At 36.3% G+C, this 13983-nt stretch overlaps 1 protein-coding gene across 11 annotated transcripts in view; it reads right to left on the reverse strand.

Annotated features, from left to right (window-relative positions):
- The window catches only part of CSNK1G3 (casein kinase 1 gamma 3), a 116114-nt gene that overhangs the window by 86357 nt on the left and 15774 nt on the right, over nucleotides 1-13983 (reverse strand). For all 11 annotated transcript variants that reach the window (XM_019964632.2, XM_019964633.2, XM_019964634.2 and 8 more), the window contains one exon: nucleotides 280-704. In XM_019964632.2, the coding sequence (XP_019820191.2) occupies nucleotides 280-457 (178 nt within the window). In that variant the 5' untranslated portion in view covers nucleotides 458-704. The remainder of the gene's footprint in view (nucleotides 1-279; nucleotides 705-13983) is intronic.

Raw genomic sequence — 13983 nt, forward strand, 5'->3', positions numbered from 1 at the left:
AAAGACTCCCCTGGTATCTCTTTCAGCCTGCTAGGGCTTTTTCATTTACTTTCTTTTTTCTCTTAATCTGGATGGCTAATCTCAAGAAAACAGACACTGTTATACTAAGTAATGACCCAAAAATGAAAATACAAGTACACAGAAATTCTTAGTATCTGTGTTGTTTAAAATTACCACAACAATGAAACAACAAGTGACTAACTAAATCATTTCATTAAAAAGTACCCTTCATTTAAAAAAAATGCTCCCATTATTATGGAATAAACAAAATAGTCTTACCTAATCGTAGTTCTCCAAAATTCCCACATCCAATTTTTTTTCCAACTCTAAAGTTAGGTCCAACCATTAAAACTCCAGAGGATGAAGAACCAGTTCCTCGAGTGTTATGTCCCAGCCGACCACTAGGTCGTGCCATTCTATCATCTGATTTGTCCTTGTCTTTCTTTTTATTTTCCATATCAAGTTTGCGGTACTCCACTTTGAATTCTTTAATCAAGACAAGCACACTGAAATAGGGTATTGTGAGAACTGGTACATCACTAGGTAACTGTACCAGGTGGGTGATGTTAACATTCAAATTGCAGTAGGTAGTCAATGAACTGGCGCGTGTTCATCCCATTCGTAAAATTTTTCTCAGCTGTCTTTTCAGCAAAACATGTCTTCAGAATTATTTTTCAATGATGTGAGCTGATATTGACAGAGAGCTAAAATATTAAGAAAAGAAAATTAGTCAACTTACAGAGAACTAAAAACCATGTTTCGGAAATTAATAACGTAACAAAAGTTCAGGCAATGGACTTATTAGTTAATGCCCACTGAAATAAAACCTCAGCAGACTCTTAATCATTCCCCTTTATTCCTATACTTCAACACCAAAGTGATCACAAAAACAAAACCAAACGAAATCAGTGATTTTGCTTACTTTTTAAAGAATAAATAAAAATAACAAAAATGTATTGAGTATTTCATAAGCCAATATACATTCACCAGCTTAGACCTTCCAGCTTAGAATCATTCCAATTAAAAACAAAAAATTCAAAGAATTCAAGTAAGTCAATACAGGAATATCAATTTAAAAGCAAGAAAAGAGAATACAGTTTGCAAATTAGTAAAAGAGTTTAATATCTTTCACATGTTCATACATTTAATAATTTTCAAGGGCTTTTCAAGTATACATTCTTATTTGATCTTCATTTATTCAAATATTTATTACTTGTAACTACATAGGGAATGGAGCGATCATAACAAGGTTTGAAATAAATAGTATATTTCTGATTAATTTTAGCAACCCACCAAATATGCAATTATTCCTAACACCCAATCTATTTATAAAGTTTCTTATTACATTCTGCCATGATCTTAATATTGCAGATGAAATATAAGCATCCATTTGGTATAAGTAAAATTTAATGAGTTTTACATATACTGTTTACTTTCTACGATAGGGTAACTAATATTGAACTTCCCCCCTTGCTGTAAATAATTATGAATATGGACAAATATTTTCAGGCATTGAATAACAGGTAGAGTAAACTGCCATTTCTGAGAAAATAGAAACACAGAAGGTGAATTCCACCTTCACTCAAGATCTCCAGCTAGGGACAGTTTTCTGACTACAGCACAGGGAAGTGGAGACTCAGACAGTGCCCAGTGATCACAAATCAGAGTCTGGGGTATTTCAGGCAGTGCCCAATGATCACAGCTCAGAGTTTGGGGTGTTGAAGCTAGTGGAATTTGCAGGCAGTACTGAAGGTGAGGGAGCTGTCCAGTTTGCGGGGTAGGAGGTGACAGGGCTGAAACAAGGCTAGCAGACAAACTACTCTGGGGTTAAATAAAGAATGGAGATACCAAAGGCTGTAGAGTGCCAGGATATCTTAAAGTTCCTACCTAGTCATGGTGGAGGAACTTCATTAATATCCCAGAATTCAGTTGAGATACCAGAAAGACCAAGTCTTAACAGTAAGGATCATACTGTAAAGTAAGGACTATTTAGAATAACCCACCTAAAGCTAAAACCAAGCCTAGAGAGGATTAAGAATATCTCCAACTACACTAACTGCATTCCAGAATGAAACTTGACATAATTAAAAAGACAGAAGGGAAAACAAAAAAACAGACTTTCAACAACGCTGAATTCATAATGTCCAGCATACAGTTAGAAATTACCAGACAAGAAAAATCAGTAAATGTGACATGCAGTCAGAAATAAAGCTACCAAAGGAAACAGACACCAAGATGACCCTGACACTGAAATTAGAAGACAGGACTTCAAAACTACTAAGTAGCTATTAAAGTTCTACTACATTAAAGAAAGAGAATGGAGCAGAAAAAATATTTGAAGAAATAATGATGGAAAATTTCCCAAATTCACTGAAAAACATTAACCTACAAAATGGGGAAACTCAGCAACTCCATGAAGAATCAATACAAAGAAAATTAAACCTAGGTACATCAGAGTGCAAAAACCCAAAAATTAAAGGAAAGTCTTGAAAGCAGACAGAGGAAAACTCCACAACACACAGGTGAACTTTATCATCAGAAATAATGGAGACCGAAAAGAAAACGGGAGAACATGTTCAAAGCAATGGAAGGAGGAAAAGAAGTCTCAACCAAGAACATGACACCCAATAAAATTAGTCTTTAAAACTGAAAATGAAAGAAAGTCATTTTCGGATGAAGGAAGCTAAGAATAGTCACCAGCACACTTTCACAAGAAAAACTTTTTAAATAATCCATTATGCTTAATTAAATCACATGATACCAGACAGAAATGTGAAACTTTAAGAAGAAATGAGGAACCCTAGAAATGAGAAATGCATGGGTATTCATTTCCTCAAAAGATAAATTACTTGTTAAAGCACAAATAATTTCTTAGTGTCATTTATAAGATACGGGAAAGTAGAATAAATATATGATAACAGAAATGGCAGGGGCAGCAAGCAAATGCAATTATATTAAGATTCTTATATTTGTTAAGAATGAAGTAGTTAAAAATTAATTTTAAATGGCAGGGCAGACAGTAAATGGAACTACGTTGTTTTTTAAGATTCTTGTATTTGTTAAGAATGAGTGGTTCAATATTAATTTTAAGCAGCCCATGACAAATTAAAAATGCATATTGTAATACCCAGACCAAACACTAAAAATTAACTGCAGTAGAAACAGCTAAAAAGTTAATATAAGAAATAAAGTAGGATGATAAACATTTGATTAAAACAAGAGAAATAAACGAGATATGAGACAAAAAGGAAAACACCAAGAGAATAGACTTAAAAACACACATATAATGAAAATGGACCATATTCTCCCCATAAAAAGCAAAGACTTTAAAAAAGAAAAAAACCAAGATCCAACTATACATTGTCTCTAAGAAACAACTTTACATTCAAAGACGCAGACAAACTGAAAGTGAAATAACAGAAAGATATACTACGCAAACATCCTCAGATTTGCAGACGACACCACCCTTATGGCAGAAAGCGAACAAGAACTAAAGAGCCTCTTGATGAAGGTGAAAGAGAAGAGTGAAAAGGCCAGCTTAAAATTCAACATTCAAAAAACTAAGATCATGGCATCCTGTCCCATTACTTCATGGCAAATAGATGGGAAAACAATGGATACAGTGACAGACTTGACCTTCTTGGACTCCAAATCACTGCAGATGGTGACTGCAGCCATGAAATTAAAAGACTCTTGCTCCTTGGAAGAAAAGCTATGACCAACCTAGACAGCAATATTAAAAAGCAGAGCTGTTACTTTGCCAACTAAGGTCCATATAGTCAAAGCTGTAGTTTTTCCAGTAGTCGTGTATGAATGTGCAAGTTGGACCATAAAGAAGGCTGAGTGCTGAAGAATTGATGCTTTTGAACTGTGGTGTTGGAGAAGACTCTTGAGAGTCCCTTGGTCTGCAAACAGATCAAACCAATCAATCCTAAAGGAAATCAATTCTGAATATTCATTGGAAGGACTGATGCTGAAGCTGAAGTGCCAATACTTTTGGCTACCTGATGCGAAGAGCCGACTCATTAGAAAAGACCTTGATGCTGGGAAAGACTGAAGGCAGGAGGAGAAGGGGACGACAGAGGACGAGATGGGTGGATGGCATCATCGACTCAATGGACTAGTTTGAGCTAGCTCCGGGAGACAGTGAAGGATAAGGAAGCCTGGTGTGCTGCAGTCCACGGGGTCGCAAACAGTCGCACATGACTGAGCGACTGAACAACGACAATGCAAACATCAAGTATAATAAGCCTTAGAGGCTATAATGTTATCATACAAAGTAAACATCGAAACAAGGGAGAATCTCCAAAGACACAGAGATCCATTTCATAATAACAGAAATAACTCAACAGAAAAATTTGAAAAATCATTAAAATGACATATAAATGAGCAAAATAAGGGAAAGACTTTAAAAAACAAGGATTAGTTTGAAATAACTGTTTGAAAAAGACAATCATAGTTGAAATGTTAACACTGTTGTTTCACTGTTGTTTGATTGAGTAGAAGACAAAAATAACAGTATGTATATTAAAACAGTAGACCTAAATATCATCAACTACCCTGAACTGACATTTATAAAATACAATAGCCCAAAACTGAAGAATAATATTTCCTTTCAAAAAATGTTCATCAAGAAAGATCATATGCTATCATTATTTGTCTCAAGTAACTACAAAATTAAAGTATACTCTCTGATCTCGTATTTCTCATATTAGAAATGTTAAGATTTAATATTTGAAATAAATTCAACAAATTAACAGGAAAAAAAAGAAAGTATCTCAACAGACAATAAAATGCATTTGACAAAATTCAACCCGTTAATGTTTAAAACCTCTCAGTAATCCAGAAAGAGAATCAAACGTCAACCTAATAAAAAGAGTTTTTCCTTAAAAAAAAAAAAAGATAGCCAACATCATACTTATATGGTAAAACACTGAACTCTTAATCAAGACTAAGAGAAAACAAAAGAATGTTTGCTCTCAGATCTTCCATTCAACACACTGTACAGAAGAACTAGCCTGTACAATAAGTTAAGAAAGATGCAAAAGGCATGAAAAGTGAAGAGGAAAAGGCTAAACCACTGTTATTCAGAGACATTATAATTGTGTGTGCAGAAAACCTTATAGGGAGACACCATCAAGAGAGCAACATAGGTCAGTTAGCACAAGACACCACTGAAACAAATCCCCAGAACCCAGGGCTGAGGCCAAAGCACCCTCCTGAACCAGAGAGACAGAGAAGGGCAAGAGGAGTGGCTATACTCTGACCACACTGGGCCTCCCCCAAGGCTGGCACAGCATCACACCCACAGGGCCCTCAAGCCTATGGTTTCCCCAGCGGGAAAATGAGAGTCCAAGGTGGACCTCCAGCTTCCTGGGAAGCCCACTCTGGTCTTGCCTCACCGTGATTACTGTGGGAATCATTAGGGAAAAAAAAGAAAAACCTCAATAGAACAATAGTAAAGATATGCAATCAGTAATCAAAAACCTCCCAAGAAAGAAAAGTCCAGGAAAGAATGAGGAACAATTAGAACTCTCAATTCCTAATGGGAATATAAAATAGTACAACTTTGATTCTAAGGAAGTTTGATAGTTTATTCTAAGTAAAATATACACCTATCTGATGTCCTAACAATACCACTCTTAGGTAGTTACTCAAGAGAAATTAAAACATATATTTAGAGAAAGACTTGTACACATGTATTTAGAGCAGCCTAAATCAGTAACAGCCAAAACTAAAAACAATCCTAATATCTACTAACAGGAGAACAGGTATACAAACTGATATATTCATTCAGTGGAATATTACTCAGTAAATAAAAAGGAAAGAACTGTTGATACATGTAACCATATGGATGAATCTCTCAGATATGAGATTGAGGTAAGTCAGGCACAAATGAGTAAGTATCATACAATTCTCATCAAATGAAGTTCTAGAATCAGCAAAAATAAGTTGTGGTGATAGAAAGCAGATCAGTTGTTGCCAAGAGTGGTTGAAAGCTTGGAAAGTGGCATAAGGGAACTTTACCAGAGAAAGGAATATTCTCTACTGTGCTTGGGAAGGGATTATACAAGTGTATACATGTATAAAAATTCATCAAACTAAAAATCTATGTGTTGTATTATATGTAGATAATACTTCAAAACATTATTTTTAGAAATAACCCACTCCAAAAATAATGCTACATCTCAAAGTTCATATGTTTTCTCTACTATAACTTTATCCCAAAACTCATGTGAAAACACTACAGCTTTTTAAGGTTAATGAACATGTAAGTATTTTAGAAGGTTTTCTTTAAAAGAGCCCTTTCAGGGGACTTTCCTAGCAGTCCAGTGGTTAAAAGACTCCACCATTCCAACACATGGGGGTGTGGGTTCAATACTTAGTTGGGGAACTAAGATCCCACATGCCACAAAGTGTAACCAACAACAGCAACCAAAACAAAAAGGGCCCTTCTACATTTTTTTCTATTTAGAAGAAAGTAATTTCCTTCCCATTTGCAATTTTTCATGCTATTTTCAATATATACCTTTTCATTTACCAAATATCCAAAAGACATTCTACATGTTGTAAGAATTCAAATACAAAGTAAAAATATCCTTGGGATGCCCATACGTCTTGTCCTTCATCCCACTTGCTCTCCTCAGATGTAAACATTACTTTCAGTTTGTTTTATATGATCCAACTCTTTTTTGTAATTCCTGTGCATGGATATGTTTATGTATAGCAATACTTGCAGGTCTGTTTGTTTTACAGAATAGGTCAGGGTACAGCCTCTGATGAACTAAAACTTCCTCCCAAAAGAAAGAGCATTTGAAAGCATGTCATCCACTGAAAAACTTTTGCCTTTTCCCTTTCATAACCCTCCACTCACACGGACCCTGGAGGATCAAGGGCCAGCTTAATGAATGGCTGAGGAGGCAGTAGGAAAAGTCAAGAGACGGCCCCAAATTCCTTCCCCAGAAGAAATTTCAAGAGACAGGAAGAAGTGATCGAATAGCTTAAAACTGTACTTGAAAATGGAACAAGTATTAACACCCCAAAATAACTCTTGACAAACTGAACTTATTCCTATTAATATATGGTAAGAATCAATGGAAACCGGCCACTTATATCATTTATGAGTGGGGAAAAAGAAATAATCAAAGTATACAATTTAGTGGTTAGTGAGAAACGAAGCTGTTTCCTATTTTACTCCATCCTTTTCACCACATTCAAGAAACTGCTCACAAACCTGTCTTACTAGATTTCTTTAGTCTTTTAATATAGTTAACAAATAGAATTTTTGATTAAATATTTTTTTATTAAGGATCCTAAAGAGTGCTAGTACTTTCCCTATTGTTGCACCTATCAAACAGTATTAGTATAGACAAGTCTGTCTATAGTCATGGTCAGCAAACTCCAGCCTGCAGGCTAAATCCAGGCTCTTGTCCACTATACACAGTCTACAGACTAAGAATGGTCTTTACATATTTACATGTTTGGAGAAGAAACAGTATTTTGTGACACATGAAAATTATATGAAATTCAAATGCTGGTGTTCATAAACAAACTTTCATTAATAATCATCCATGCTAAGTCACTTATGCATTGTTAAAGCTGCTTCACGCTACAAGACAACAGTTGTGAGACCGTGTGGGGCACTCTTATCATTTCACAGTGCTGCCAGAAAATCACAAACTGCAGTGATTTTCATGCTTCTAAGGCATAGTGGAGTGTGGATTATGTATTTCAAATCAGATGGCAAAGTGCTGTGTTTATTATGTAATGACAGTAAAGAATATAATATACTTGGACATGACCAAAAGTACTAGTTTTCTGTTACTGTGGAACAAACTACCAAAAACTTAGCAGCTTATAGCAATACATTTATTAGTCCAGAGTTTCTGTGGATTAGAACTCTGGGCACGACTCAGCTGAGGCATTTGCTCAGGGTTTCACAGACTTCATCAAAAGATCAGTTAGATGACATTCTTATCTGGAGGTGAAAATGGGAAAGAATCTTCTTCCAAGTTCCTTCAGATTGTGGACAGAACTCACACCCTTGCAGTGTATAACTGATGGTGTGATGGTGTCAGCTTCTTGCTGGCTCTCAGAGGCCACCCTCGGGTCCTAAAATGGTGTCGACAGTTCCCAGCAGCTACCAACAGTTCCTTGCCACACAGGCTTCTCTAAAATGGCCACTTCTTCACACCCCTAAGAAGAACCTCTAGCTCCAGTCTTTGAAGAATAAGTCTTAAATGCAGCAACGTAACCTTCTTTCACACCCAAGTCCCAATCTTTGTACCATGCTCCAATACATCAGTTCTCCCAGGTCTTGGAATCCCTACTAGCTGCTTCCAAACCTCTTTGATGTTGCCTGCCTGGCTATGTACTAGAAAAAGCATTGTATTAAAAAAAAAAAAGTCATCTTCGAGTCTCAACTAGTTGTAAAGCCTTAGGCAAGGCCTAATCTGTCTAAGCTTATTTTAATAATTATAAAATAGGAGGATTAGATTAAGAGACTTCTGAGGCTATTCTTACATTATACACATTATTATAATTGTCTGCTGTATTTGATGACAAGGACTCATTATGTAACCTGGTGATCTCTGAACCTAGCATACTGTCAGGCACCTAGGACAGTCAATAGCTACTACAGATTAAGACATGAGTTTTTTTCTATCTCTAAACATTTTCAGGTTTTGGTGGTATGATTCGTACCTAGAGCATTCCCAGTTACATATCACTACACCCCCCAGCATCAGTCTCTCCATTCACCTGATGCACTCGCTGAACCTCACCAACCAGTATGCTATAAGCACTGCCAAGCATTTCCTGTATGTGACAGCATTCCCTTGCCTGAATTACTCTTCTCATCTGGTCTATGTCTGTGCCTTTGGTGCTGATTCGTTCTACACCAAAGAAAAATCAGTTTTGAAAATTAAAGATATCCTTTTAGCTACAGTTGATAACTGGTACATCAGAAGTCACAAATCCAAATGGCCACAGAGGTACCATAAAGAGAGTGAATCAAATAGAGTGTGAGACAATAAGTAGTACTGGGGGCTACAGCAATCTGGAAAGCAAATACTCCAATTAGAGGTGGCTACCACTCAGCTGTAAACAACTGCCACCATTCAGGACCATCAGATGTCCAAATTTTTCAAGAAAAATCCAGAAACCTGGATTTTACATAAAATCTCTCCAGTTGCCATTTGCTAAGCACTTAATTTGCTACATATTTTAAATAGATCAGCTCATCAGTTCCCACAATTATACTATTTCAATCCCTATTTTTACCAATAAAGAAAACTAAAACATAGAGCAATTGTACAACCTGACCAGCATCATCAAGTTAATAAATGGTATAGTGAGAACATGATCACAAGGAGTCAGATTCCTGAGTTCACATTCTTATCCACTTAAACTCTGATGGTGTTTCCACTAATTCTCTGGCCTCCCAAAGTCTAAAATGTGTCTGCCTTTCTGTCTGGATCGGCAGGTACAGTCTGTCCCTTCCTGCCAGCCTGTACTGTCTCTACAGTACCTCAATGTTGTCAGATCCTAATTTGAGCCAAGGTGGCATTTTAAAGAAACCCCTGCCAAAAGACTAGTTCTTCAGTACAATGTAGAATGGAAGATCTGAGAACAAACTTCCTTGTGTTTTTTCCAAGTCTTGATTAAGAGTTCATTGTTTTACTCTTTAAGTATGATATTGGCTGTGGTTCCCTGAGTGCCTACCCTATGTGAAACATGCTGGTCAATAAGCCCCATCTGTGTAGACAGATTCAAGAGGCTGATACAGAAAAAGACAGCAGAGCAAACAGAATGGCAAAGAAAACCCAAACCATCTGCCCAGAAATAGTAACCTAATCACTCCTTCACAAATATGAACTGACAGAATCACTAATTCATGAAGAAAAGTAACAACAGGATAGAAAAATGCCCCCCAAAAAGCAAATTTTTAAAAATACAGGGAGGTACACCATTCAGAAAAAGGAAAACATTAAAAAAAAAAAAAAAAAAGATCCTCAGTGACTTTTGAGAAGGACAATAATAAACACTGAGTTAAGAAAATAATGCCATACTATATAGAATAACCAGAGTAGGAAAACAATCCTATTATGTGAAAGAAAAATAAAAAGAAACAAAAAATAAAGGAACAGAGACAGAAAGAAGCAATTCAATACCTCTGACTTCCAACTAATAAGATAAATTAGCATTAAGGACAGAGGAAATTAAGAAAAAGAAATTTTTCCTGAGCTACAGCAAAAAGGGCCCTGGGGGCTCATCAAGGAAGAAAACTAGAGAATTCCCTGGCGGTCCAGTGGTTAGGAATCCATGCTTCCACTGCAGCAGACACAGCTTCAGTGGCTGTTTGGGGAAGACGATCTCACATACTGCAGATGCAGCAAAGAAAAACAAAGAAAACCTAACACAGGCATTCCACTGTAAGTTCTAAGAGTGTAAGCAAGGTTAATTGATTTTCAGCTTTTAGAATCAATTTTATCCCCCCCAAATAAGATGTTATTGATGAAAATGTAAATTTTTCCAGGGTTAAAGTAACACTGCAATTGATAGACACTCAGCTGTTAAGGCGGAGTAGAAGTAGTAGAGGGAAGGACAGGGATATGAACACTTGCAACTTAGTAAGCACAGATTAAAGAGATAATGTAAAATTGCTAGAACAAACCTACATAGCATATTTAAAAGCAGAAACATTACTTTGCCAACAAAGGTTCGTCTAGTCAAGGCTATGGTTTTTCCTGTGGTCATGTATGGATGTGAGGGTTGGACTGTGAAGAAGGCTGAGCGCCGAAGAATTGATGCTTTTGAACTGTGGTGTTGGAGAAGACTCTTGAGAGTCCCTTGGACTGCAAGGAGATCCAACCAGTCCATTCTGAAGAGATCAGCCCTGGGATTTCTTTGGAAGGAATGATGCTGAAGCTAAAACTCCAGTACTTTGGCCACCTCATGCGAAGAGTTGACTCACTGCAAAAGACTGATGCTGGGAGGGATTGGGGGCAAGAGGAGAAGGGGATGACAGAGGATGAGATGGCTGGATGGCATCACTGACTCAATGGACGTGAGTCTGAGTGAACTCCAGGAGTTGGTGATGGACAGGGAGGCCTGGCGTGCTGCGATTCATGGGGTCGCGAAGAGTCGAACATGACTGAGCGACTGATCTGATCTGATCTCTGATGATTCTATCATAATTCTCAGCATACTAACTTATTTAAATATCTATATTAAAAAGACAGAATTTATCTAAGGGATATATTTTCAAATTATCCTTGAGAACAGATTAATAATCAATTGCTTTTCTTTCATAAACAATTATAATTTTCATGGAGTATCATTCACTAATAAAGACAAAAAATGAGCTGCTAAATACAGAAAACATTAGATATAATCTGATTATATGAGTGAAAATGTAGGTCACAGGCATACTTCTAATTTGATGATCACTGATGAATCTTCAAAACAGAAAACAGAAAATCAGATTCTCTAACCTGCATGGCCCAATAATTTAGGACATTACAGAGCCAACTGACCTCCTTTAAGTTGCAAATAGATAAATCAAAGTAATCTGAGAACATATTAGTATAGTATGTTTTACTTCATAAAAAGCCATACAGCTAGCTAAAGCTTTCCAGTAAACATTAATGATCAGTTCTAAATTGTTTAAAATAATTATTAGTACTCTACCTATCTTCCCTTGGACTGCAAGGAGATCCAACCAGTCCATCCTAAAGAAGATCAGTCCTGGGTGTTCATTGAAGAACTGATGCTGAAGCTGAGACTCCAAAACTTTGGCCACCTGACTCGAAGAACTGACCCTGATGCTGGGAAAGATCGAGGGTAGGAGGAGAAGGGGACGACAGAGGATGCGATGGTTGGATAGAATCACCAACTCAATGGACATGAGTTTGGGTGAACTCCAGGAGTTGGTGATGGACAGGGGGGCCTGATGTGCTGCAGTTCATGGGGTTGCAAAGCGTCGGACACGACTGAGCGAATGAACTGAAACTATCTTCCAAAATAGGTTGTAATCAATATAGAATTTTCATGTACCTATAATTTTAAATATTAAAAGTATCTATAGGTATCTTTTCACATGCTGTTATTCAATATTCTTTGCAAATAAAAAAATCACATGCAATAGAAATTTTTAATTAATTTTTTCACAAGTTAGTTGTCATAGCATTGATTTCTCACTGCTTTATCTTAAATTTTAAAATCCATACATAAAATGAGCCATTCAGTGTTTTAAATGCCCAATGCAGTCTCTATAAAAAATGACACTACTACAAGTCTCCAAGCTTCTCCAAAATCTAAATGAGTAAGGATATTCGTGATGTGATGGCTAGCCGTTACATCACATGCTTCTGTTAGCAGCAAGTGTCCCAGTTACTGGTTTCTGGCATGAGCTCAACTGTGGTTGTCTAAGAAAAGACTAAACACTTATTTTTGAAAGCTAAATCATTAACTGTAATGACAAAAATGGAAATCAATTCTCTAATTACATACCACAGAAACTTATTTTATCTCAGAAATGTTTAGTAACTATCATCTACAACACTTTAGATTTTCAAAACCTGATTTCAGCGATGTCCCTTGTATATTTCTGTTAAGACCCAGAAAATTCTAGCCTTTAAAATTTATCATCAGTTTTATTAGACAACAGTGTTCCCCAAACTGTGGATAATGACCCATTACTGGGTGTTTAAACAAATGGGTCTTAAGCAACAGTTTTTTAAATAAAATAGTATCAAAGAAAGAAAGAAAATAGAGTGCTCAAATGTAGTAAGAATAGTTTTGTTTAATGAGATTTTGTTTTGGCTCCTTATATGAATATATACATATCACTAGGATACAATGCAAAATATATTTCTCTAAGTTGTGGTAAATATTTTTCTATGCACTGTAGTCAAAAATATTTCTAAACTTGAAAGCTACTGCATAATACATAATAGCAAAGGAGTAGCAAAACATACTATATTCAGTTATAACTAAGTCAATTTTATGGGAAATTGTATTAAAATCTCAACTTTCATAAAATATGTAAGTATTACTGAAAGTCTAATTAAGTAAATTTTCTAATTATCCACATCTAATTGTTCTCTAGGTAACTAGGATATGACCATTCCATAGGCCCTCAAAATGTCTTCTGAGGACATGTGCCTCCTCTTGAATTTCACAGTTGAACTTATACTCCCGTTGGTAACATCCCTTATCACTGCTAGTGAGTCTCCATGTTTGAAAGAGGAGGGAATGTTTAATTTGAAAACTAAACCCCTTAACCCCTCCAGCCCCTTAAGCACTTATAAACACATCCAATCATGCTCATCTCCTGTACGATGGAAATCAAAAATCAAGTAGACATCATATTAAATTTATACTAAGAGCAGGTCATCTCACTATCTCTAAGCATAGACTTGACTACAAATCTCAATCACAGGAATGATGTTAAACTCCAAGCCATCAATGAAAAAATCATGTTCCATTTGGGGGCACTTACTCTCATCCAACAAATACTTGAGTATTTACCCTATTGTTGCTGTTGTTTAGTCACTAAGTTGTGTCCAACTCTTTGAGATCCCATGGACTGCAGCCCACCAGGCTACTCATAATTTATATGATCATCTCTTTTCCAAATAAAGGAAAGAAAAAGGTATCAGAGGACAGGCAGGCCATGTATGGCTCTGAGATACTACAAGCAAGCGGAATAACACCTCACAAGTCAAAGATCATTGATACTGTAATTTCAGCTCTCCAAGACATAGCTATGAGTCAGAAGAAAAAACAAAAAAATTCACCAAAGGAGGTCACAAAATGCATATTCTGTTCACTTAATAAGAGCCCCTGAACTCCATTTTAACATAATTCTAACAAGTTTACACTAGAAATCAAACTGGAAAATTTGAGGTGACTTATAAAAACATGACAGAGAACAGGAAGAAGGCAACCTTATACAACTTCAATAAATTCTGGCATCTA

The sequence above is a fragment of the Bos indicus genome, chromosome 7, assembly GCF_029378745.1.
Source record: "Bos indicus isolate NIAB-ARS_2022 breed Sahiwal x Tharparkar chromosome 7, NIAB-ARS_B.indTharparkar_mat_pri_1.0, whole genome shotgun sequence".
NCBI lineage: Eukaryota > Metazoa > Chordata > Mammalia > Artiodactyla > Bovidae > Bos > Bos indicus.